Source organism: Lutra lutra, chromosome 4 (genome assembly GCF_902655055.1).
Source record: "Lutra lutra chromosome 4, mLutLut1.2, whole genome shotgun sequence".
NCBI classification, from domain to species: Eukaryota; Metazoa; Chordata; class Mammalia; order Carnivora; family Mustelidae; genus Lutra; species Lutra lutra.
Window position 1 is genome coordinate 167142972 of NC_062281.1, and position 24796 is coordinate 167167767.

General features: G+C 53.1%; 1 protein-coding gene across 1 annotated transcript; it reads left to right on the top strand.

The window, feature by feature from the left end:
- The first annotated feature begins 1439 nt into the window (after window positions 1-1439).
- On the top strand, window positions 1440-22461 carry NT5C1A (5'-nucleotidase, cytosolic IA). The gene is made up of 6 exons (XM_047727280.1): window positions 1440-1667; window positions 8129-8296; window positions 8727-8856; window positions 10531-10653; window positions 12956-13140; window positions 14904-22461. The coding sequence occupies exons 1-6, from the start codon at window positions 1533-1535 to the stop codon at window positions 15267-15269; spliced, it is 1107 nt and encodes a 368-aa protein (XP_047583236.1). The 5' UTR covers window positions 1440-1532; the 3' UTR covers window positions 15270-22461.
- Window positions 22462-24796: the final 2335 nt, after the last annotated feature.

The following is a 24796-nucleotide window of genomic DNA, read 5'->3' on the forward strand; positions in this document are numbered from 1 at the left end:
CCAGTAGCCACCAACTTTGGGGGGGCATTAGTTGAAGTGATGTGGAGAATCTCACGGGACTTTAGTGATGAACATTATTCCCCCGCCTCAGCTGGAGACTTGGGAAGCTGTCTGGACCAGAGGCAGCTCCCTGCCAAGGCAGCATGGTCTCTCTTTCAGGGGATTGATACTGCCCTCTGCACAGCTTTTTCCATCTTTCTCTGCTGATTGGCTAATTCTGCTTATAGAGTTTTTGCCCCCTCTTACCCTCATGTTGCACATGGCCGCAGCCTGCTGAGGCTCACCCAGATCTCTGTCCAAGTCACATTGCCAGAGGGTAGGCAGACTGGAGAGCGTTTGGGGCCATCTATGGAAACTATCAAGTCTGGAGAAGAAACATACTTACCCTGATCCCAAATTTTGTTATTATTTCCCCCTTCCTCCCACACAAGCTTTGGTTGGTCCCCTCAGGACATGGTGGAGGCTGGGCACATCTTTCCATTCTGTACCCCCTTCCAGCCAGATGCCTTCCAGGCTAAGCCAGTATGTTCTCCTGCTGCTCCCACCCACCTGTGCAGACTTCTAGGCTCACACAGAGATGCCCCTTGTCTGCTTCCTGACCTGTACTCCGGGACAGGTGGCATTAGTGGCTGCACCCCGGGCTCTGCACCAAGAGGGGACAGTGCCCTGGAACTCCAGGATGGTGGTCCAATAGACTTTGGTACCAAGCTCCTTTTCTATCCTCCCTCTGCAGGTGGACCCTGTGACCGTGAGCCCCCTACTGGCCGTCAAGGGGCCAGCAAGAACCTGGGTTCAGAGTCCCTGGGTGTCTTCCTGGTGTGGGTCCCCGGCCAGGCTGTGGGGACCTGGTTTCGCCACCGACTTTAAAGGTCCTTCCGCCTTGGAGGGGAATAGCTGCCCATCCGGGCCGTCTATTGTGCGCCCGGCTAGGAGCAGAATCCAGCTCAAGGACGGAGCTGTCCATTCACAGCCACCTCTCTCTCCGCAGAACCGACTAAGGTCTGCCAGTCGGATTCCCAGGGTCCTGGCACCGGAGGGGGAAGCGGCCGCCGGCTAACTTTTGGCGGCGGGGAGGCTAGCTTTTCATTTTTTCCTTTAAGGATCGTCATCCTGGGGGGAAAAGTTGTCAGGCCTCTCCTCTCTCGGCGCCCTTGAGCACCAGCGAAGAACACGATCCCCGAAATCCCGAATCCGCGGCAGCCCGCAAGCCCAGCTTCAGGGCCCGTGATCCTGGGAGCCCGAAAGGCCAAACCCTCCCCAGTCACCACCCCCCACCCCCACATTCACTTGGGGACTCAGCTGCCGCCTCACCGCCCCCACAGGACACATCCAACATCAGCAACCCGCCCGCAGCGGAGAACGGGTGTAACAAACCCCCGCCCACCCCCACCCCCAGCGGCTCGAGCGCACACACTCCCCGCGCGGCCCGCCCCCTTCTCACGCCGGGGCCGCGCCTCCCTGCTGCAGCCCATTCCTGTCAGCGCCGCGTCCCCGCCGCCGCCAGCTGGGGCCGGCAGGGTGGCAGCCGGATCATGGAAGCCGGGCAGCTCCGGGAGCCCCGGGAGCCCCGCGAGCCCGGGCCGGGGGCAGAGACCGCGGCGTCCCGGTGCTGGGAGGAGACCAAGACTTTCTACGAAAACCTCGCGCCCAAGAAGAAACCTAAATCGGTAACGGCAGGGCCTGGGTACGGAGGGAGGGCAGGGGAAGGGTCACCGAGGGAGGGTCGTAAGCCCTCTGGAGAGAGACCCGTGGCAGGCCTCCAGGAGGGGACGCAGCTCCTTAGCACCAGAATGTGCCGGGCCCTTGGCACTGGCTAGCGTTTATTTTGGGAGCTCTGCGCCGGTGTTTTTTTCCCCCAGGCTCGGGTTCCACGCCAGGAACCCCCCTCCCCCATGCTGTCCTCAGGGCCCAGTTCCTCCGAGAGCCCGCAGCCAGGGGCTCGCGGACAGCACTTGTTGGCACAGCGGGTCAGCGGCGCCTGCCCAAGCGCCCTGGGCTGGGGTAACCTGAGCCTGGAAACCCGGGTCCTCGTTGTGCGCTCAGGTCCCTGCCATCTGGGGCATCCGGCTCCGGACCCGAGAGTCTGCGTTCGGGCTCTGGCTCACGGCCCTGCGCTGTGGGCTTGGGGGGCTGCGCTGTCCGCGTCCTAAGGGAAGGGAGCTGCACTGGGATCTTCGCCCTACGTTCAGGGCTCCCCACGCTGGACTTTGCGCCACAGCTCTGGGTTCTGGTCCCGTCGCAGTGGGCATCAACATCTCCGTGACTCCCGTGGTGGTCTGGGAGACTCATACAGTGAAGAGAGCTCCTCTTCCCATCGGACAGATTCCTGATGTCCCCACTGTCCCCTGGGCCTTGCTCATTGCTGCTTCCCAGATCTCAGAGCTTGGGAAGTGGACTGAATGGAGGTTGGCCCAGAGGCATCCTCCGAAAGGTTCCAGCCTGACCTTAAAGCATCCTGCTGCTTCCCTCCAAGAGCCCTTCCACAGGAGGCCCACCCTATCAACAGTCATTCCCTGCAGCATCTCCAGGTCCTGCTTGCTCAGCAGTGGGACTGAGAGATGAATTTGGTTGAGTCCCTGCCTCAGGAGCCCACGGTGCACTGAGGGAGACTTTTGAGGGAGACCCTGGCCAGGGTGAGTGTTCAGATGAAAGACGCTACATGGTCCAGAGGGAGCATACAGGAGTGAGAGACTGCCCGCTAAGGAAGGCTTTGCAGACACAGACTAAGAAAGGCTTTGCAGACGCAGCGTTTGAGCTCAGCTTAAAGGCTGAGTAGGCAGCATTTCCCAGCCAGACTGGGAAACAGGATGAGCAAATGGCTTGAGGATGTCTTTGATACTGAGTGGGAGAAGGCAGGATCCTTGGGAGATACATGGGTGGGGTGCCAGAGACCCACATAGGACCTTGAATGCCATACTCAGGAGCCTGGGTAGTCAGTGGGGTTAGGGGTTTTAAAACCAGGTTCCACTGGGGCCCTATGTTTCTGGAGGTCTGCACACATGCAGATCGAATTTATTTTCTTTTTTTTCCACCTACCTCTTAAACAATTAAATGTGTAATAAAACTCAATTCACTCAAATGGGTTATGTGGACATCTTGGCACCTTCAGTACCACCAACATACTAATTTAATGCTGTAGGTTGATTAGTTGTTGTTGTTTTGTTTTGTTTTTGTTTTTTTGTTTGTCTTTTGGTTTCTCGTTAGCAAACCTCAAGACAAAGCTTTCCCTGGGAACTGTTTTATCCTGAGTTTGCTGGTAATTATTCTCGCTGAGTATCTTGAGACTCATATTTTAACAGAAAACAAATTTTTTTTTTGCCATTTGCAACCACTTATTGATGGGACTCAGGACTTTCTAATACTGTGCACAAACCAATCAAACACAGGAACAAATTAACTAGGAGATGACGTTTAAATCTGCACTGACAGCCTAATTCCTAGGTTCAAATTTATCACTTACACAACCGTGCTGTTTCCATTGGTTGACATTATAAGAAATAGATCATGTACAGGTTAATACATTGGAATCAAAAACTAGTAAAAACTAGTAAACTAGTAAAGTAATTGTATGCTAATAAACTATAGTACTAGCTGATTTACATATTGGGGTTCTGCCCAGGAGTTCATGGAAATAAAAGGTCAACCTACCTTTTTAAAAGTATGAAAACCATTTTTCAGCAGGATATTAACTGGTCCCATTTCATTTGAGCACGATCACTCTGGGGCTGCTTGGGGGATGGATGGGAGACGGTGAGTCCAGCAGCAAGCAGACCAAGGAGGAGGCTGGTCCCTGCCTGAGGGGGAACCTTGACTAATCTCATGGCCATGGCTCAGGAGATGGACACCGGGGCTGGAGTGGCGAGTAGAGCCTCATCAATACATCTCCCCCTCAAAGACCATGGAGCCAGGGAGCTCAGGCCTAGTTGTCAGTCGTGACCCCTGACGCCTCACGGGCCTCTGGGAGGTAAGGGGCCTGGCAGCCTCCCAGCATCTACTCCTTTCTGCAGTAGCCCCTCCTCCCACAAGCTATTTTGAGGGCTTTAGGCCTCCTGGGTCCCATTAGAGCCTAATCTCATTCCCAGGAGGCTGAGTGAAATATTTAAGCCCTGAAGGCCCAGAGGAGCCCCTCACCTCATGGGGTCAGAGGACTCCTCAGTCCAGACCTATCTTGTCCCTCTCTCCTCCAGCAGCTCTTCTCCCAATAAGACTGTTTGGAAAGAACAGCTTTTGGCTGTGTTCCCTACTTGGGCCCAACAGGCAGAATCATGTCGGTCTAAATGAGAGCTCCTCAGGCAGGCTGGCTCTCCTCCATTAATCCCCCACCTGCCCCCCAGCACCAGTGGAAGGCAGAGAACTAGCAGGACCCTAGCTCCTTGGAGCCCATTGTTCCCAGGCTGAGTCCCCTGTCTAGGACAAGGATCCCCCTGACCCATTTCCCAGTTTGGAATTGGGACTTCTTTCTGTGTTCTGGAGGAACAGTTTGTTCCTAGCCATGCCTAACAACACATGAAGGGGTGGTCTCCCTCTGCAGCTAGGCCCAGGGGTGTCTCCAAGTGTTTGGCTTCTCCCCAGCTCTGGCCAGCCCTTTACCTGTCCCTTCAACTCTACTGGAGCCTGGAGAGGCTGCTCTTTCTGTATCTCTCACAGCAGTTCACGCCCTCTGGGCCCCAAGACCCTACCCTTCTGTACAGTGTGAGAGCAGGTGGAGCTGGTGGAAAGGTTCTTCCCTGGGGATCCCCATTCTGAGGAGAAAGAGAGCCCTGCGGCTTAGAAACCTCAGTCTGGGGGCATGGTGTTCCTCCACCATTTCTCCCAAATCTGGAAGGGGAGGACTCCCTGGGGCGAGTGTCCCAAGGAAGTGGCTGAAATGGAAGGGGCTGGGGTCATCTGGAAGCTATCCAGGAAGGGTATATGGGGGGGGCGGGGGTTGCTGCTGTGTGGACAGAGGCCAGGTTAGAGGCCAGAGCCTAGGGATCTTACCTACCTGGATCTGCCTTGACTTTGCTGTGTGACCTAGAGTGATACTCTGTCCGTCTCTGAGTCTACTTGCCCATTTTTAAAAGAAGGAAGTGGAGACTCCTAGGGCCAAGACAACTAGGATATCTTTCTTGTGATGGCCAGAAATGGGATGGGAGGGGATGGGGTCTGAGCAGCTCAATCAGAGGGGACCCAGAATGAAGAAGACTGGCAGGGACTGTGGGACAGCAAGAAAGGAGTGAGACCTTGGCTGGCTGCCTGGGCTGGAGTGGCTGGCTTGGGAACCTGCCTGAAGGGGCCAGGAGGGCAGCTGGCTCTCTGTCCTTGATGGGGTGTTGGGCCTGTCCCTGGGAAAGTAAGCCCAGCAGGTGGGGCAAACTCAGTCTCCATTCTGAAGGCCAGTAGGCTTCCTGGGTTTATGAGAGTGGTCTCCACAACCCCCCAACCCCACCCACACTTACCATCCCTGGCCATCCCTCTATCCTTTGCTTTTGCTTTCCCTTCTTTCCTTGAAAGCTCACAGTTGCCAAGGGGGCTGGGAGGTCCCCAACCCATGATCACACAAACAGGGGTGGCTGGCAACTGGGAGAGTACCTGGGTTGAGTCCCCAGAAGAGGCACCTGTCCTGCCTGCCACCGCCTTTCCCTGACCCCACTGGCTGGATACCCCATCTTTGTTGGGGTCAAAGTCAAAGGCAAACTGAGACTTACTGCATGTGCTTAGGGAACTCTTTGGTCTTCCATTTACTGCTTTGAGGTTTAAAGCTTCATTAGCCACTAGCCATTCATAGCTACTCAAATGTAAATTGATTAAAATTAAACACAATTAGAAATCCCATTCCTCAGTCTCGATAGTCACATTGCAAGCGACTGAACATGTCTGTTCTCACAGAAAGTTCTAATGGATAATGCTCTTCGAAAGGATGGCACAAATCTCTGCTTAGGGACAGATCGTAAGCTCTGTGGGGGCAGGGATCCTGTCTGTGTTGTTTCCTGCCATGTCCCCAGCAGTGCCTGTCACATGGTAATCACTCACTGTTACCCACTGATTGGGTCCCAGGCTTGATTCCAGAAAGAAGCAGTGGAGTTGGGTACGTGGCCTGCAATGCTATCAGAAGCAGGCCCGAATTTAAGGTCCATTTATGAGTGTTGCCCCCATCTTGAGCCTCTGTTTCCTCACATGCAAAGTGGGAGTCACCCCCACATTCTGATCCTCCCCAGGGATTCTTAAGGGTCCAGCTGCTGTCTCTCTCTATTCCACTGAGGGTGGTGAAGGAGTTCTGAGGCCCTCCTGGGCCTTGGGGAAGGCCTCCTAGCACCTGCCCACTCTTCTGGGCTTATCTGCACTCACGCCCCCTGCCCTGGGCTCTGCTCACCTCTGTGAATGCACTGCGTACTTGCTCACTTCCTGATACCTTCCTTTACCTGATTCCTCCTTCCGGGCTGCACACAAATGCCTCCTCTCCCGTGACAGCCTACTGTGAACCCGTCATCAAGACTCTGCTTTCCCCTCTGTCCTATCACTCATGCCAGCCCCTTTTGTGTCTCTGTTTACCTGCCTTTCTTCCTTATCAGCAGGTGATTCTGAGGGCAGGAGCCCTGTCGCTGCCAGGACCACTTCCCAGGCAGAGCCCAGGGACCTGGCACAAAGAACCAGTAAATGTTTGTAAAATTTGCATCAACCAAAAACAAACAAACAAACAATACAATAGAGCACCTATAGAAATCTCGGAGCCCATTCTTGGAGCACCTACTGTATGTCAAGCAATCTGAACAGAAGGGTATTGTCCTGGAGTTTCTAGGTCATGTTAAATCTGTCATAGCAAATACTGTTTCTCATTGAAATAGATTATGTGAGAGTTCAGGAACATTACAAATTTACTGAGCACCTACTAGGTGCTGGGCACAATTTTAAGCACTATAGATACTCTGAATGAACATGATAGTTCTGGCTTATGTTCCCTCCAAATTAAGCATGGTCCCTGTTTCCTCCCCAGGACTCTGTCTAGAAATAGAAATAGATAAATAAGCAATTAAGGCCATGCTACATTTAATTAAAAAAGGAAATCTATGGGAGAGATAGCAAACCTATGACTAGGAGCAGGAAAGGTCTTCCTGCAGGGGACATGTAGTTTGAAACCTGCAGGTTGAGGGGAAGTTAGCTAGATGAAGAGCCAGGCAGAGGGCACATCATGTGCAAAGGCTCAGGGACAGACAGGAAACGATACTCAGACATGAGAAAGGTCAGATCGAGCAAAGCTGGATAGCAGAAAGTTGACAGTGTGAAGAGATAGGCATCTGTATCCAAGGGCTTCCTACTCCATACTCAAGGCTGTGGAACAGAGTTTGAGAGGAGCAGTTACCACTGAAAGGGGGAGGAACATCATCAGATGTGAACTTGAGAACACCCCCTAACAACGATATGGATGACCTAGGATGGGAGATGGTGATAGACTGGACTCTGGCAGGGAGGGCACAGAGAAGTGGATGGATTCTATAGAGTTGAAAGGTTTGGGTGATTGATTGATTGATTGATTGGTGTAGAGAAGAGAGTTAAGGAGCGGTGAGGACTTGAGGTTGACTTCTGGGTTTTGGCCTCAGCATTGAGTCTATGGTGGTGCTGAGCATTGAGACGAGGAGGCAGATGGGAGACCAGGTTTGGAGGTGCAGGTGGTGGTGGGAATCCAAACTTGGGCATGTTAAGTTTGAGTGTCTGTTCGTCAACTGGGGCAATGAGATATATCAGCCTGGATCTCAGGAGAAAGATCTGGGCTGGAGATGAATTTTCTTACATAACTGCCATGTTTCTGGGCACCATTGCTTCCTACAGGGCATGTAGCTCTCATGTTATAATGGAAATCATCTGGAGACCATCTCGAGCATCAGTCACACTCTGGCTACAGGCACTGTATTCATTTTTCCATTGTGTCCAGATGGCCCACGAGATTGCACACTCTCTGAAGGCATGTCCTCCCACTGGATTATGCTCCTTGGCAGGGAGCCCCCATCTCCCTCAGGTCCTGGCTGGGTCCCGCATGGAAGGGGTCCTGACCCAGGTCTGCCCCTGCCCAAAGCTGGGCACCCAGAGAGGCTGGCACGGGAGACCTGCTTCAGAGAGTGGGAGTAACAGCCCTCCTCCTGCACCTCCACAGCCCAAGCCTCAGAATGCTGTCACCATTGCTGTGTCCTCCCGAGCCTTGTTCCGCATGGACGAGGAGCAGCGCATCTACACGGAGCAGGGCGTGGAGGAGTATGTACGCTACCAGCTGGAGCACGAGAACGAGCCCTTCAGCCCAGGGCCAGCCTTCCCTTTTGTGAAGGTGGGTGCCATACAGTGCTTTTGTGGGGATTAGAAAAAAGCCCTCCTGGGTTTGAATAAGGAAAGGGGGCCTCCTCTGGGTAGGTGCCAGCCTGCAGGAACACGGCTTGACAAGGGGACAGAGCCATCGTGGGAAGAAGCCTCCCTGTCCCCTGCGCTAATGCAACCCCACTCCAGGTCACTAGCTCGGTGAGTGAAGCTGGGCAGGATTTCGGCCCCCACTCACCCTGTATGGAGGCACCCCTGTGCAAATATCAGCCAGCACAATCAGCCAGAGGTTAGGATGAGACAGTCCACATCCACAGCCAGCCCTTGACCATCCCTCTCCGCCCCCATTAGATCCCAGCTCACTCCTCCTCCCCAACGCTGGCTACCAACTCCAGATGTCAGTCCCTGGGGTTCTGAGCAAGAGGGTCCCCTCTCCTATCCAGGCTCTGGAGGCTGTGAACAGGAGGCTGCGGGAGCTGTACCCCGATAGTGAGGACATCTTTGATATCGTCCTCGTGACCAACAACCACGCTCAAGTGGGTGTCCGTCTGATCAACAGTATCAACCACTATGGTGAGCATCAGAGGTTTGGCCCTGGGACACGCCTACTGGATGTTTGCGGATGGGGCCACTCCTTTGGGGAGGGGGTAGGTAATACCAGCTAGAACCTGAAGCCTAGAGGTATGCTGGTAATCTTGTTCCTCAAGAAAACAAAACAAAACAAAAGAAAAAACAACAACAAAAACCCTGATTGTAACATAGTCATCTTAGGGTGTGAATATCCCTCCGTGCCTGATTTCAAGTTATCTACAGTTGGACACTCTAACTGGCTCAAAAAAAAAAAAAAAATCCCTGAATGTTTAACCTTCGGCTCCTGCAAGCTGGTGCAGGCCAGCACCAGCACACCACTGCATAGGCCCTGTTATATTGGGCAGGGCACCTGCTGCCTCTGTGCCTCAGTTTCTCTATCGCCAACTGGGCTCACAGGCCTTACAAGGCTGCTAGGAGAAGCAGGTGCAATTGTCAGAATGAAGGGACTTTGTGTCTTAGTCCAAACTCTTTTTTTTTTTTTTTAAGATTTTATTTATTTATTTGACAGACAGATCACAAGTAGGCAGAGATCACAAGTAGGCAGAGAGGCAGGCAGAGAGGAGGAAGCAGGCTCCCCAGTGAGCAGAGAGCCTGATGCGGGGCTCGATCCCAGGACCCTGAGACCATGACCTGAGCTGAAGGCAGAGGCTTAACCCACTGAGCCACCCAGGGGCCCCTTAATCCAAACTCTTGATTGAAAGTAACACACCCTCCAGAGCTAGCCTACGCTGAAGAGAATCTTATTAGGTTAAAAGGATGTCTGTTAGAACTATAGTGCAGGAAGTAAAACTGGGCCCAGAGCAGCCTGAATCCAAGTACTGGAAATCTCTCCTGGGCTTTTTCTCTCTGGGCCAGGTGAGCCCCTATTTCTGCTTCTCTCAGCATGTCTGTTTCCAGCCCCTTCCTCTACCCACATCTCTGTTCCCCAACTCAGTCTCTCTGCTTTTCCTGAATATGGCCAAAATTCATACGTTTACAAATCCTTGTTTTAAGCAACTAACAGAGTTTGGTGGCATTTTCGTAATCCTCATTTCAAATTGCTGGGAGCAGAATGATACTCAAAATATTTAACTACCTTAGGACACAGGCATGGAGTGATCAAGAGACACCAGCCGTAGTACTGGAGCAGGGCCCTGAAGGGCCCCTGCCATGCCAGGAATTAGGCCTTCCGTTGTGGATTGTCCTGCATGAGGGGCTGGGGTAGTAGTGATGGAGTGACTCAGTAGGCCCAGAGCAGCGGCCTCTTGCCAACCGGCAAATCCACTCCAGCCGCTGCGCGCAGGGGTACTGGGTGACCATCTGTCTGGGCTTGGAGAGGATCTGATCCGTCCAGCTTGGGTCAGGTGTCCGCCCCTATCCAATCAGCTACGGCCAAGGAGGGCCGGCCTCTGGCTAGACACCCACCTTACGTAGTAGTAGTGTGATTATCTGACAAGAGGACATTACTGTGGGCCAGGCGGTCACTCCTGGTTAGTCATCCATATTTCATGGGTGAAAGATGGAAGGGGAAGGGTGGCCTACAATCACTCCAAGAATTGCTCTGCTGCCCCATCACCACTCAGAGCCAAGATGGAACCCACTGGACACAGAGGGACCCCTCTGAGGCCCTGAGGGTTGACTCAGGCATCACCTAGGTGCTCTCTGCCTCCTCCCCAGACCTGTTCATTGAGCGGTTCTGCATGACAGGTGGGAATAGCCCCATCTGCTACCTCAAGGCCTATCACACCAACCTCTACTTGTCAGCTGATGCAGAGAAAGTGCGGGAAGCCATTGATGAAGGTCAGTCATGCTGGGGAGGGAGAATGTGGGGAGTCTGACAAAAGGGTTGCAGAGGTTGGAGGGGAGGGGGCTGGCCCTAAAGCTCTAAGCAGATGCTAGGGGTTACTATGGTAATTGGAAAGGGAGTGCCTTCCTTAATTCCTGTGACCTGTCGGGTAAACTGAGAATAAGGCCCACCTGTTCCACTGATTGCCCTTCTATTCCACTCTCCCACCTTCCACCCTCCTGTGGTAAGGATGCCTTTACTCACCAGCATCCCCCAGCCTTCTCTTCCCGTGGAAACCCTCCTTGCAGCCTGGAAGGCTACTCACTTTTAAGAACCCTCCAGGTTGGTAGTTCTGATGCCTATGTGACCAGAAGCAGCCTTTGCCTCCCATCTGGGCCAGTGGGGAGGAAGGTCAGTATCTAGTTCCTCCTGAGCCCTGGGGTCTGGGAAGCAGCTGGCATTTCAGCAGCTGGCCTGGCCAGTGCTGGGGTGAGGTTAGGAGACCCAGCCGCAAGGACTGACAAAGAGAATCTCCCTCCGTGAGTCTCTGTCAAGGGACAATTTAGGGTTAAACTGTGGGAACCTTATATTCCACAGTCCTGGTTCTCTGGACACGGTGTGTATCCCTGTTGCTCATGGAAGAAAACAGGCCCACAGGGGAGGAAGGAGTGCCGCACTGCCCACGCGGGCTCCTCAGGCCGAACACTCCCGGCAGGTTTCGCTATCAACCAGCAATATATTCACTGTTTTTTTTTTTTTTAAGATTTTTAAAAATTTATTTTTGTGCACGTGAGAGAGAGCACATGCGAGAGAGAGATAGCACCCGAGAGAGAGAGAGAGAGAGAGAGAGAGAGAGCACACGAGCGAGCACAGGTCGGGGGAAAGGCCAGAGAAAGAAGCAGACTCTCCCCTGAGCAAGGAGCCCAGTGCGGGACTCCATCCCAGAACCCTGGGATCATAACCGGAGCCACCCAGGTGCCCTACTTTTCTTTTCTTTTTTTTTTTTTTTATAATATCCACTGTTCTCTCCCTCTTTCATGCTGTCTCCTGCCTAGAAGACTGGCCTCTAACCTTGCAATGCCTCACTCCTCTGTGTTGCTTTGGGCTGCAAGAGGCTTTTGTTAACCAGAAACCAGAAGCGATTTCCCTAGGCGGATGGCACACCCTCTGGTTGGTCTGGTTGGGCCCTTGGCACTGGCCTGAGTGCGTGCCTCTCCACATCTGTAATTTGAGTGCCTGATAGCAAGCAGGGGATGGTCAGGAGGGAGACCCTGCCCCCAGCTGGGTGGTCCTGGTTCCTCTTGGCTCCCGTGTTGCAGGCGCTGAGAAGGTGCCCGGCCTGATGCCCGGGAGTATCTTCTGGCTGCTGAAGTTGCCGGGAGCCTGACACTGCTTTCTCCTCCCAGGACCTCTGCCCTAGCCCAGCCCTTGCGAGCCTGGAGTTCCAAGAGCAGAGCTGAAGCAGCCCTTGGGAGATGACCAGTAGAGAACAGACCCCCAGGCCTCCAGCCTCCTAGCATTGGCTCTCTGTTGCCCAGTGCAGCTCCAGTCTGGGGCCTGGGCTCCCACGGGCATCCTTGACTCCTGGAGAAGCCCAGGGTTGCAGAGTCTGTACACGGTCAGATGGCATTGGTACTGCCCTTTTTGGTCACCAACATTGCCTCAAGGAACCCTGGGTAGGGTATACCTGGGGCCATTATGGCAGTGAACTGGGGGCAGTGAACCCGTAGACTTCAGCCTGGGATTCCAGCTCCAGAGCTTGAACACCCTTAATTCTACCTTGGTCCAGAGAGGGTGTTGATTACTTGCAGGAATCAACAGTAGAGAGTAACTGAGGCCAGGCCAGCCCAGCCCCACCGTGCCTGTGAGGATCTGCTAGAAGGACAGCAGTGGCCTGGGGGACCCTTCCTTCCGGTCAGGATTGACATTCAGCTGGTCCATACCAGCATGACCTTACTAGATTTTAAGGAATTGAAATATCTCCATACTGATTGGTAAACAGCTGTTTCCCTGAGTCCTCTGAGTTACCTCTGTTTCTGGCACCTCCCCCACCCCCGAACTTCCCACAAAGCAGCAACTAAAGGGAAACCCTGACATGGGCCAGGGCCCTCTGAGCCCTCCTCAGAGCAATAGCCGCTGTCCATTCTTATTGACCAGTTTTTAAATATTCTGAGTATGAGCCCCCATTAGTCTTGCCCTGAGTCCTGGGAGAGGCTGGGGCAGGGGGCCAAAGGCAAGCCCCAGGTCTCTGAGGCACGTGTCAGGGGCCCCTATTGCCTAGATGAAGGCAGACAACACTTGCCTCTCTCTGCCTAGGGATCGCAGCGGCCACCATCTTCAGCCCCAGCAGGGACGTGGCTGTGTCCCAGAGCCAGCTGCGCGTGGCCTTCGATGGGGATGCTGTGCTTTTCTCGGATGAGTCGGAACGCATCGTCAAGGCCCACGGGCTGGACAGGTTCTTTGAGCATGAGAAGGCCCACGAGAACAAACCTTTGGCCCAGGTGCTGCATACACTCCCCAGAACTCCTGAGAGGAGTGAGGCGGGTGGCCTAAGCTTGCCCTTGGCTGGAACTTCAAGCCCAGAACCAAACCCCAGGCCCAACCCAGAATCCAGACAGTTCCCCTCACCAGGCCTCCAGCCCTCATCCCTCTCACCTGACTCCTGGCCCCCTCAATGTGTTTCTCCACCTTCACTGGCCCTCATCCCCCTCACTGCAGTCCTATCCTCCACCTTTGAAGCCCCTCTCTCTAAGCTCCTCTGCCCTCTGAAGCTTCCTTACTCTTTCTGAAGGCCTCTCACTGTCTCCAAAACTGCCATCTTCTCTCCGGAACCCTCATCCCATCTCTGAGATTTACCCACCCCTCTGAGTAGTCTCCCAGGTCCCAGGTCCTCAAGAAGACCCTGTTTGCCTTACTGGAGGAGAGGAAAATCTGGGCAGCTCCTCAGGGGGGCAGGGAGACCCCACTGGCTGTGGGGTCTGGAGCAACCCACCTGCTCTGGGCCACACCAGCCCTCCTACCTCCTGCCATCCGTCCCTTGGCCGGGAGGCTTGGGGACACTTCCACTGCTTGGAGTCTCCCTGAGAGTAGAATATGCCAGGAAGCCTGGAGAAAATTTCCTGGGTTTGGAGGTGTTGGGATCCACAGGCCTCCTGGGAGATCCTATTTGTGCTTTTTTTTTTTTCTTTTTTAAGATTTTATTTATTTATTTGACAGAGAGAGATCACAAGTAGACAGAGAGGCAGGCAGAGAGAGAGAGAGAGAGAGAGAGGGAAGCAGGGTCCCCGCCGAGCAGAGAGCCCGATGCGGGACTCGATCCCAGGACCCTGGGATCATGACCCGAGCCTAAGGCAGAGGCCCTAACCCACTGAGCCACCCAGGCGTCCCCTATTTGTGCTTTTAACAAAAGTCTGGGTGTGCAACAATCCCAGACCTCTTTCCCCAAGAGCTCAGCAGGCTCTTAGTGGCAGCTCCCAGATACTCACCTGACTTCTGTTTTTGTGGAGTCCTCCTGAGATCTCTGGAAACCCAGGACAGGACCAGTTTTACTACTAAGTGGTAGCCAGAGGCCCAGGAGACCACTACTTGCTCCAAGTCACCTAGCCAGGGAGGGGTCTCTAAGATTAGAAGCCCACCTGCCCTCATTTCCAGCCACTGATGCAGCTTTCCCCTTCATCAGCATCTGGTTCTTTATTCACACATCCTCCTTCAGCTTTGTTGTTCTGGGCACAGCAGAGAGTCAGTCTTTCCCTTGACCCTAGAGAGCTGGGGTGTGACATCCTGAGCCACCTGTGCCCAATGGGCAGGGTTGATGTTTGGCAGGTACACGTTGGTCTGTCTGTCCCCGTTGTTTGCAGCTGGAATCCATTCTGATTGGAGGGTGCCCATCCCATAGTCACTAAAATATCCTCCCAGCTGATATTGCACAGAAGGGCACACTTACGCAGCTGCATGACAGATAACCACGTACCTACAGGGCATGTAGACGGACATACATAGCAACAGTTGCCCTGGGATGGTTATTCTGACCCAGACAGCCCCAATCACAGCAATATGGATGCCCAGACTGACAGAGGTACCTACAGACCCACTGATGCACACAGTGGCCCCAGCAGGTGTAGCAGAGCTGGGAGATTTAGGGGTCTTGAAAAGCTTTCCCACCCCAAACAGCAGGATCCTAGTGCTTTTGGGAGGAGTCCTGCCGGAGAGGGGGCAAATGTTTGGGAGACAGAGGAGCTCACCGTCTTCCCTTGCCTTCTCCTAGGGCCCCTTGAAGGGCTTTCTGGAGGCACTGGGTAGGCTGCAGAAGAAGTTCTACTCCAAGGGCCTGCGGCTTGAGTGCCCAATCCGTACCTACTTGGTGACAGCACGCAGCGCAGCCAGCTCGGGGGCCCGGGCTCTCAAGACCCTGCGCAGCTGGGGCCTAGAGACGGATGAGGCTTTGTTCCTTGCAGGAGCGCCCAAGGGCCCCCTCCTTGAGAAGATCCGCCCACACATCTTCTTCGATGACCAGATGTTCCACGTAGCTGGGGCTCAGGAGATGGGCACGGTGGCCGCCCATGTGCCTTACGGTGTGGCCCAGAAGCCCCGGCCGCCTGCCCCTCTGAAGCCAGCTCCAGCTGCGCAGTGAGCCGCCAGCTTCACTGACTTACAGGGCTGCGGGCACGGATCCCTGTGTGTATTCCACCCCAACGTCCAGTGGACCCTTCTAGTTCCTCACCGCTCTGTCCTGCACATCTGCCCTCATCCCCACGAGTGAGGAACTTGTAGGGAATTATGCAGACTGACCCAGCACCCTCCAGAGCCCTCCCACAGGGCAAACACTGTGCCACGATCCTGGCTGGAAGAGTAAGATTGCAGAGTAGCTTGGTTTCGGGGGAGGAGGAAGGTGGGTTGATGGGAATGAGGGTGACAGTGTCAGAGGAGCCAGGCTGCCTCCAAGGGGGCTTGGGATGAAGACTAGCTCAGTGCAGTGCAAAGAACTTGGCTTTGAGAGAGAAGGCATCCGGCTTCCAAGCTCTGTGGCGGCATGAACTGACGACTTGGGGTAAGTCCCTCCCTTTCATGGGCCTCAGTTCCAGCATCTTGTAGGTGGTTTTCCATCTCTCTTGGAGCTGCATTGGCATGGTTTAATAAGATTGCCCGGCCCGGGGCTGCTGCCAGACCGTAGGGTACCTTTGTGCAATTAGAGGAGAACACTGTCTCGAGAATGAATTTCAAAAAGACGACCCTTGCTCTGCGCTGACCCAGATCCACTCTGGGGTACATGGCTTGCTCAGAAGCACGTAGCCTGTATCTCAGCCCCCACGGACTCCTCGGCTCAGATGTCTTTGTCAAAGGGGCAAAATGCACAGTCGTCTGCAGCAACCCTACCTCTCATTCTGCACGTTTGGAAACCACAAGACAAGATGACCTGTCTGCTTCCCATGATCCTCTACTGTGAGTCCCCCGTCGGGGGTCAGCGGCCAGGAGCAGGGTCTGTGGAAGGAGAGAGGAGTGAACTTAACCTGCACGCAAACTCTCCTTCCGCCAGCAGGGGGCACTGCGGGCTCTTCCCCAGGAGGAGCTTTGGGGATCTCCTGCTCAGGGCTTCCTTTGCTTTTGCTTTTAGCCAAAGTTTAGCTGTTCCTGCCTGCCAACCCTCTCTCCTCAGCTCTCTGTCCTTTGGTTACCGTGTTCTACTGTGTTGCCAAGCAGCTTTGCCAGCGGGGAAGAGGTAGAGTGTTGGGGTTCGCTGTCATGGGCCCAAATGCAGGGGAAGAAAGCTCAGTGGCTGAAGTGGGAGGGTGTCCTGCTTGCCCCTGAGAGAAGGCCTGCCCAGGGTGACATGGGAAAATCTGGTCTGAGGCAGTGACCCATTAGACAGGAAGGAGCTGAAAGGTGCACTAGCAAGATCCTCCAGCTATGGGACTATGAGTGGAAGCACTGAGGTCTCTGTCACCGGGATGCTGTGCAAGGGACGCCAGAATGAGGTGACCTCTCCCGGCAGCATGCCAGTGAATCCCCCATTCACAGGAGCCTCTGCAGCCTCTTTGTCACCACTTCTAGGGGAGAACTCTCACTCTTTAATAAGTCTGCTTCTTTTTTTGCTAACGAGCCTGGCTCTCTTTATGAAGGGAGGGTGTGAACAGGGATGGCTGGTCCCTCAGGAAGACCCAGAACAGGTGAGCAGCCATCCGAGAGGGCAGGCGACCGATTATCTGGCTCCTGGGCCATCCCAGCTGTAAGCAAGCACTTTGTGAAGGAAGCCAAAGGCCCCATCATAGGGAGCAGGAGCCTGGAGGTGTGTGTGAGAGAGCTGGACCACAGGTGAGGGTGGGAAAAGGAGGTAAAGGGCTACCTTGGACCTGACCTTTTTCATCTTGTGGACTCAGTGCAGGATCTGAATGGGGACAAGTTCAGGGCAGTGTATGGCAGGGTAGTAGTTGCAGAAAGATAATCCAGGATGGAAGACAAAGTGAGGAGACAGAAGTGTTTCCAAGGTGAGCAATAGTTTGGGCCAGAAGAGGAATGCCAGGCTGGGTTTGCACTCTCCGTGTGTGAAGCTGAGCTGGGGAGTGGGGGAAGGGGGAAGGTCAAGGCCATGCTGAGTTTCTGGGGCAGACCCTACCGCTGATCACCTTATCACGGGAGGGGCATGTGATGATGACATCTTCGTACAGTCTTTCAATCCACAGCCAGGATCCATCTGGCCAACAGAGGAGGCCTCAGGGCAGGGGGCCTGGTCTTGAGCTCTTCCCTCTGCTCCAAGCCCAGCCAGAGATACTAGGAGACATAAGAATCACCTCTAGGAAAAAAAGTGAGAGAGGGATTCAGCTTTGATCTTGGCTGAACCATGAAAGGCCCTCTGTCCTTCCCTCAGTCAGAATCACCCCCTTGGATGAGCCTCTAGGGCTCCAAAGCCAGCCAGAGCCATATGCAGCCTGTAAAGCTGGCACAGTTGAGGTTCAAAGAATGGTATTAGTCTGCATGACCAGAACGGGGTATGTACATTAGGCACCAGATGGCACCTAATTAAGATAAACCCTAGGGATTCTGGGAACCAAGACGTCTTGCCTCCAGGACCTAATGATAAACAGCCCTGATTCTTCCAGGTCTTTCAGGAAGCAGAAAAATATGATGCTGGAAGGAGAAAGATAAGGGGCAGTAAAAGCTGTGGATTTCACTGGAGCCACCAGTAATAGACACAGACAGCCCTGGGCAGTGAGAGCCACTGGGATCTGGTTCTGTTATTGAAACCATAAATGAGCATCTCGGGCCTGGAAAAAAGCTTTAAGGGGCCGGAGTAAAAGGCCAGAATCCTGGGGGCAGGTGAGGCAGCGGCCAGACACACGTTCTGATTCTTTCCAGTGGTGAGGAGGAACCCCAGGCAAGGAGCATTGTGCATTGGTTTCCCGGGCAAATTGAAATGCCAGGTGAGCACTACAGCCCGTACTGGACTGCAGCACTAGGGCAGGGAATCCCAGCTCCTGAAATGCTGGACCCCTGGAGCCCATAACTCTGTCCCCCGACAAGTCCCCTGAATGCTTCCCAGGAAGTACTTGCCCACGCTGTCCCAGACCCAGGGGAATCTGCCAGTGAGCAGGAAACCAAGCCCTGTTCCTAGGCGCTGAGACTGCAAAGATCATTGCAAAGCTGCTCCCTCCTTTCCCCAGGTGCCCAATCAGAATGGCAGGGACGGAGCAGGAAACGCTAGGAGAAACCAAAACCTGTGAGAAGCTCAAACGTGAGATGGATCCGGGATCATAATGATATCCAGCTGGTGTAACTGGTGATTAATACATGGAAATACCTCTATGACAGTTGCAAAATAGCGCTGGCCCAAACCCCCGAGTGCCCCTCTGTGGCCTCGGCTGCACTAGCGTCCCTCCACTGTGACAACGCCGTCTTCCCACAATTCAGCAAAAGGGGCGTCCGGGAGTCTGTGCTGGCCCAATGGCCATCGTCCACTCTAGTTGCTTGTCTAGAGAGAGTAACTTACCCAGAGTCACTCAGCTGGTGAGTGGCAGCACTGGCAATGAGCCCATGTCTGTCCCTTGGGACCCAGGCTCTCAGCCATTCTGCCATTCAGCCCAGACAGCATAGAGGCCGCAAGAGAAACTTCGTGACAGAGGAGCTTGCCCACCAGTTAGCATGCTGACCTCCTTCCTGTTAAACTGCTATACAACACATGGTACGTTGCTGTTGTAGTGTCCTAAGTAGCTAGGAAGAATTTAAATTAGAGCCAGACATTTGCAGAGCTGCTGAAGCATCACCCAAGTTCTCTGGAACCCAGTCTGAAGGCCCTTGTGTGGGGCTCATGCAGGGTTTAACTGATGATGAGCCAAATCCCGCTCACCACCTCTTTTTGTAAAGAAATTTTCATCAGAACACAGCCATGCCTACTGGTTTTGCACACAACAGCAGAGTCGAGTTGTTTCAACAGAGACCAAGGAGCTGAAAATATTTATCTGACCCTGGACTGAGGCAAACACCCACAGCCTGCCTTTTAGTGGGAGAGACCAGCTCATATCCACCTGAGTGCTGGAGGCAGAGGCTGGTTTCACGGCCAAGGGCGGGCAGCATGGGCAGGCTCTGTGCCCATCTGCGGGGATCGTTAGGGCTGCAGAAAATCATAGGCACTAGTTGAGTACCGTGATGTTGAACACAACAGATCCTTGGTATCGGAGGATTTCAGATTTCAGGTTTTGACCATTTCTAAGTGCCCCATGGCCCGTTATAATTTGAAATGTTGTTGACTCATAAAGTTGACTCGGATGTGCCCTCCTCAGCTGATGGGTGAGGGCAGGGAGCAGGACCCTTGACTAGGGCTGAGCCCAGCTGGCTCTTCAGCACCTGCTTGGTGTGCCTTTGTGGTTCTCAGCTCGTCATTGCCCTCCTGGGCCTCTTGGGAAATAAAAAGTGCTGGTAGGTGGATGGGCTTTAGCTAAATATTGGTTTTGGATATAATGGAGCAGCTGATGTTGACTTCAGCACTCTGATCTAACAAGTCATCCCTATGCTCTCTGTGGAAGCAGGAGCAAGTTCTTCATGAAGGCAGCTCCAGCAAGCGCTTTAGCTGGCCCAGAACTTACTGATCAAGCAAGAGCTAAAACTCCAGTGAAAGTCAAAACAGCAATTGTCTTGGGCTGTGCGGGTGTGAGCAACGCACATGCCCTCTTGGTGGAACTGCGGATTAGGAGAAATCTGGGACCCAGCGGTCAGAGGAGTTTACCCAGTCTCCAGGATCTGCTGCAAGAAAGGCAAATGCAGAAGTGGTCCCACCTATAGACATGGCTGTTCCATCATGATACTCTTGTCTCTTAAGCCCAGACTTGGCCTCAGAATCCTTCTCAATCCAGCATTCCAGGAGCCTCTACTAGCAAGTTGGAGTTGGTACAGAAGATGGAACCCTATTTTGACATCCTTGTTGGTGTGGGGTTCTGCTTTCCAGGGCCTCTGCAAGGCCCTGTTTATTCTCTGATGGCACGGTACCACTCAGAATCCGGGGGTCTCACCCTACTCGGGCAGGAGGGGTGGAGGGGTGGATGGAGGGGGGATGGCAGGCATCCTGGGGTTGGCCACTTCCGCAGACTGGGTGCCTTTGAATGTAGGTCCCTGTTCTCTGGGTTTCACCAGCTCAAGGCAAAGCACAAAAACCTTTCTCATCAGTAGGTGGCGCTAGAGGCCAGCACTCCGCCATTGGCAAAAGTTCTGATTTTCTTCACTGGTTAATTTTCTCTACTGTGGTACTTGGTGCTGTGCTGGACTCCCGCGGGTAGCTTGGCCTAAAAGCACTATAGGTGCTCTGAAAATTTCCTGTGTGACAAGCTGATTTCTCTTACCAGCAACCACTGTGACTGTGTGTGTGGACAGATTCATATGAGCATGTGCAACAGGATGAAAGCTGCGTGTGTCCATGTTTACATGGGTGTGTAACAGATCAGATATCTCTGTGACAACTCTGTGTGTGTGTGTGTGTGTGTGTGTGTGTGTGTGTACATGTACAGTGGACAGGATGGTTATCTCTGTTAACTAAGGATCCTGGGCCCCATATACTTATGGCCAGCCCTGTTTCTTGGAATGCTTCTGGCCATTCCCATCATCTCATGGGCATTTGCACATGTGCAGCATGGGGGCCACTGAGGCCAAGTTCCATATCTTTCTTTCCAGCTTTCAGATTTGGCCAATAAAATCTTGGCTCCCACCCCTCTGCCTCCAAGCCCTACCTCCCGCAACCTTGGAAAGGAAGTGGTAGAATCTGTGCTAGGATACCCCTTTTGGCTGCACCTGCCTCACCATCTCCATTTGTTTCTCTCCTCCTACTGATAGTTCCAGGGCCAATGTGGGCAGTTGGGCAGATTGCATACTGCACAAATCCAGATAGAGTCTTTAATGCTATGACTTGAATGGAGCTTTCTAAACACCTGCAAAACCTGCCAACCTCCCATGGCTGTGCTGGTCATCTCATGATCATGGCTAGAAAAGTTACCTTCTTCCCTGCTCCCCTGGCCCAGCCCAGCCTAGGCTAGGATTCCTTACTCTGCTTGGGTGTTCCAGTCTGGCCTAAAAGTGACTAACCCTTGACCTTGATCTGGAAATATCTCCTTGATGCCGTTGAGATTGAATTTATGAAAGTGAAGTATGCTGGCAACTTTTCAGTAACCCATCTTCTCAGAGTTAGGGGTCCCTGTAAGACATACTGGGGTTCTATAGACTAGAGTTACTGCCTCCCACGCTCCTGGCCTGTGGGTGAAGATGCCTTCATGGGCCCACTGGTTAGATGGGTCTGCCACAGAATTAGGGGAAGGCCTCAGGCTAATCTTGGAGTTGCCACCATGTAGAAAATCATGAGGTCACCGCAGACTGGATGCCTGGGCCTGGTCCCAAACCCTGAAGCCTCTCAGGGCCAGGCGGGAAATGTGAGTGAGTGAAGAGATGAGGCCGGCCGGGTCTTTTGGGTAATGGAGCACACACATTTGCTCTTGGTCGGACACGGTTGCTGCCGTGTGGGAATGTGTGGGGCTGTTCCCAGATAGCGCACCCCATTTTTCAAGGGAAGCTAAAAATCCGGACTTTCAAATGTTGGCAACTATTTTGAATTTGGAAAGGATCATGTGGGCCAAACAAAACACATCTTGCAGGCCGAAGCCAGCCCTGGAGCCTCCTGTCTGCTCCCTCTGGCCCAGGCCCAGGGAACTGAGTTCTTCAGAACCGACTCACTGAGCGTGTGAGGATATTATCCTCAGGCTCACAGAGTCTGGGGTCTCTGAGAGACCTCAGAGATAGCCTAGTTCACCTCTGTGTGTTTTAAACTGTGTACATATAAAGTTCTTTATTAACACACATATCTTTAGCTTCTGGTATCTATCTAAAAGCATCTCAGTGCCCACCCCCTCGTGTAGAATAAGATCGAAAGTGAAGCCTTACATGTAGTCGTGCTTGTATCTACCTGTCAGAAGCCCTATTTATATCTTTATAGGTCTATTTATATCTTTTGCAAACACGGGCTGCCCTGGTCTTCCTTACAACTGAACCTCCTTGGGTTGCTTTTTAAAATCTCCTAAGTGCCTCCTTAAACAGTTAGAGCATGTTCTTCTTCATCTCTCTGAGTTCCCTCGTCTGAAGAGGGGGTAAGACAGCTCATACCTTCTCGGCTCTGCCCCTCGTTGGTCTGCAATCAGCCCTCCCCATGCCCCCGCTCGGTCGGGCTCCCAGCAGCTACCCAGTCACGTCGATGTGGATGCCTCTCAGTCCTCATGCTTGTCCTGTAACTGAATTTCACAACATGGGCTTCTGCCTCTTAAAAGCCATTCAAATAAATCGAAGACTTTTAAAATAAACTTATGTTGTCTTGTCTGCCTTCCTCACGATTGTATCTGCTGACTGACTGACGGCCCCCTCGAGAAATGCCCCTGGCGAGGCCTGTAGCGAGCAGGCCTGAGATCAGTTCCATCCTGGGGTACGAGTGTCTACATGAAGACCACCCTGGGGGGAGATTCGGCAGCCCGAGTCCATCAGCTTCGCAAGCTTCTCCTAGTGGTGCTCTTGGCGCGGACTCTATGTTCCCATCTGGAGCTAGCAAGGGAGGGTGGGATGGAGTGGGAGGAAGAGGAGATAAGAGAGGGTGTGAAATGGAGGAGGAAGAGGGTGACTCAGTCTCTAGCCTCAGCCCTCCCATTATCCTTCCTCCTGCACCCCAGTCCCCTCCACAGCCCATCCGACCTGGGCCCAGTACCTCTACCCCATTCTGTCCACCACCCTCATTTCTCCTGCCACTTGCTTTCCCCTCCATCTGCTGAGCCCCTGTCAAGACTTACCTCAAAACACTTTCCTCATGGGGTGCCTGGGTGGCTCAGCGGGTTAAAGCCTCTGCCTTTGACTCAGGTCATGATCCCGGGGTCCTGGGATCAAGCCCCACGTTGGGCTCTCTGCTCGGCAGGGAGCCTGCTTCCCTTCCTCTCTCTTTGCCTGCCTCTCTGCCTATTTGTGATCTCTGTCAAATGAATAAATGAAATCTTTAAAAACAAAACAAAACAAAAACACTTTCTTCAGCTAGGCTCCCTCAGAACCTGGTACTGCGTGAGGGAGAGACTCTCCCATTTTAGCTCCATGGCTCTTTGTCCCATAGTGCAAAGGAGAAATCTCCTGTTTTATTTCGGTGTTCCCAAAGTGACCCCCAAGTAGGGCTCAATAAACATGCCTATAATTGGGGCACCTGAGTGGCTCAGATGGTTAAGCCTTCACCTCTTGGTTTCAGCTCAGGTCATGAACTCAGGGTCTTGAAATCAAGCCCTGTATCTGGGGGCTCTGTGTCCAGCACTAAGTATGCTTGGGATTCTCTCTCTCCCTCCCCCTCTGACCCTCCCCTCGCTCTCTCTTGCTCTCTCTAAATAAATAAATAAATAAATAAAATCTTCAAAAAAATTTTTTAAAGGTGCCTATAATTGAACAATTGAATTCAGGGCTATCAGGACTGGGTCTGCTGTTTATAGCCAATGTCATTTCTGAATTGGTTGTTAAGTATTTTGAATATCTCTCCTAAAAGACCACCAAAGCATCCCCCATGTGGGTAGGAAACCAAAGGCATGGAGTCTTACGGCGCATTAGTTATCTATTGCTGTGTCACAAATTACTCCAACTAACTTAGCAGCTTACAGCAACAAACATTTCTTATCTCACAGTCTCTGTGGGGCTGGAACCTAGCAGCAGCTGAGCTCGGAGGGTCTTGCTCAGTGTCTCAGGAGGTTGTAGTCAGGCTGTCAGCTGGGGCTGAAGTCACCTGCACACTTGCAGGAGCTGGGGGATCTGCTTTCGCACACACATGGGTGTTGGCAGGCAGCTTTAGCTCCGGTTGCCTGAGTGTCTTCACAACATAACTGTGGCTTCCCCCAAAGTAACCAAGAGTAGACAAGGCAAACTTCCTTTAAAAAACTGTCCTGAAGGCCCAGCCTCAGAAGTTACATATTATTGCTTCTACCACGTGCGGTGGATCATGCAGATCAACCTGTTACAGTGTGGGAGGGCACATACAAGGGTGTGAACACCAGGAAGTGGAGAAAATCGGCGGCCATCTTGGAGGTCAACTCCCACATGTCATTACCATCTGCCTGCTATCACTAGAGGCCTCCAACGTTATCTTAGCCATTCCCTGGCCTCCAGGCAAGATTAGCCCCAAATGTGCCTCTTTGGTTCTCCCACCTGAAGGTCCTCCACCTTCCCAGCCAATCACCAGGGAGAAGGAGAAATGTGACTCCTCATCTATATCCTTCCACACACCTCCCATCCAGCAGATTCCTTCAGGGGCTGTGAGGTCACCTACTTGGGAACGTCATGGAGAGTTTGTGTTCTGAGATGTCTCGGTCTCGCTGTGAAGTCTTCAGAAAGTCCGTAAGGCCAGCGGTATCAGAGCTGCTCATGCTGGTTGTAGGTGATGGGCCATGTCTAAGGCGAGGAAAAGGGCAGGGGTACGGAAGGGTGGTGGGGGAGGTCGTGACCCCTAACTTTCCCTTGCCCAGGCCTCAAGCAAACAGACTCAACCCTCTGGTGCCATAACTGAATCCTCCATTTTCTGACAGGATCTTGGACTGGAAAGACCTGAGGGCCGAGCCTTGAGGGCTAAGTGTTCTCTTCCTTTGCCTTTACTTTTCCTTATTGTTGGTTGGTTTTCTTTGACAG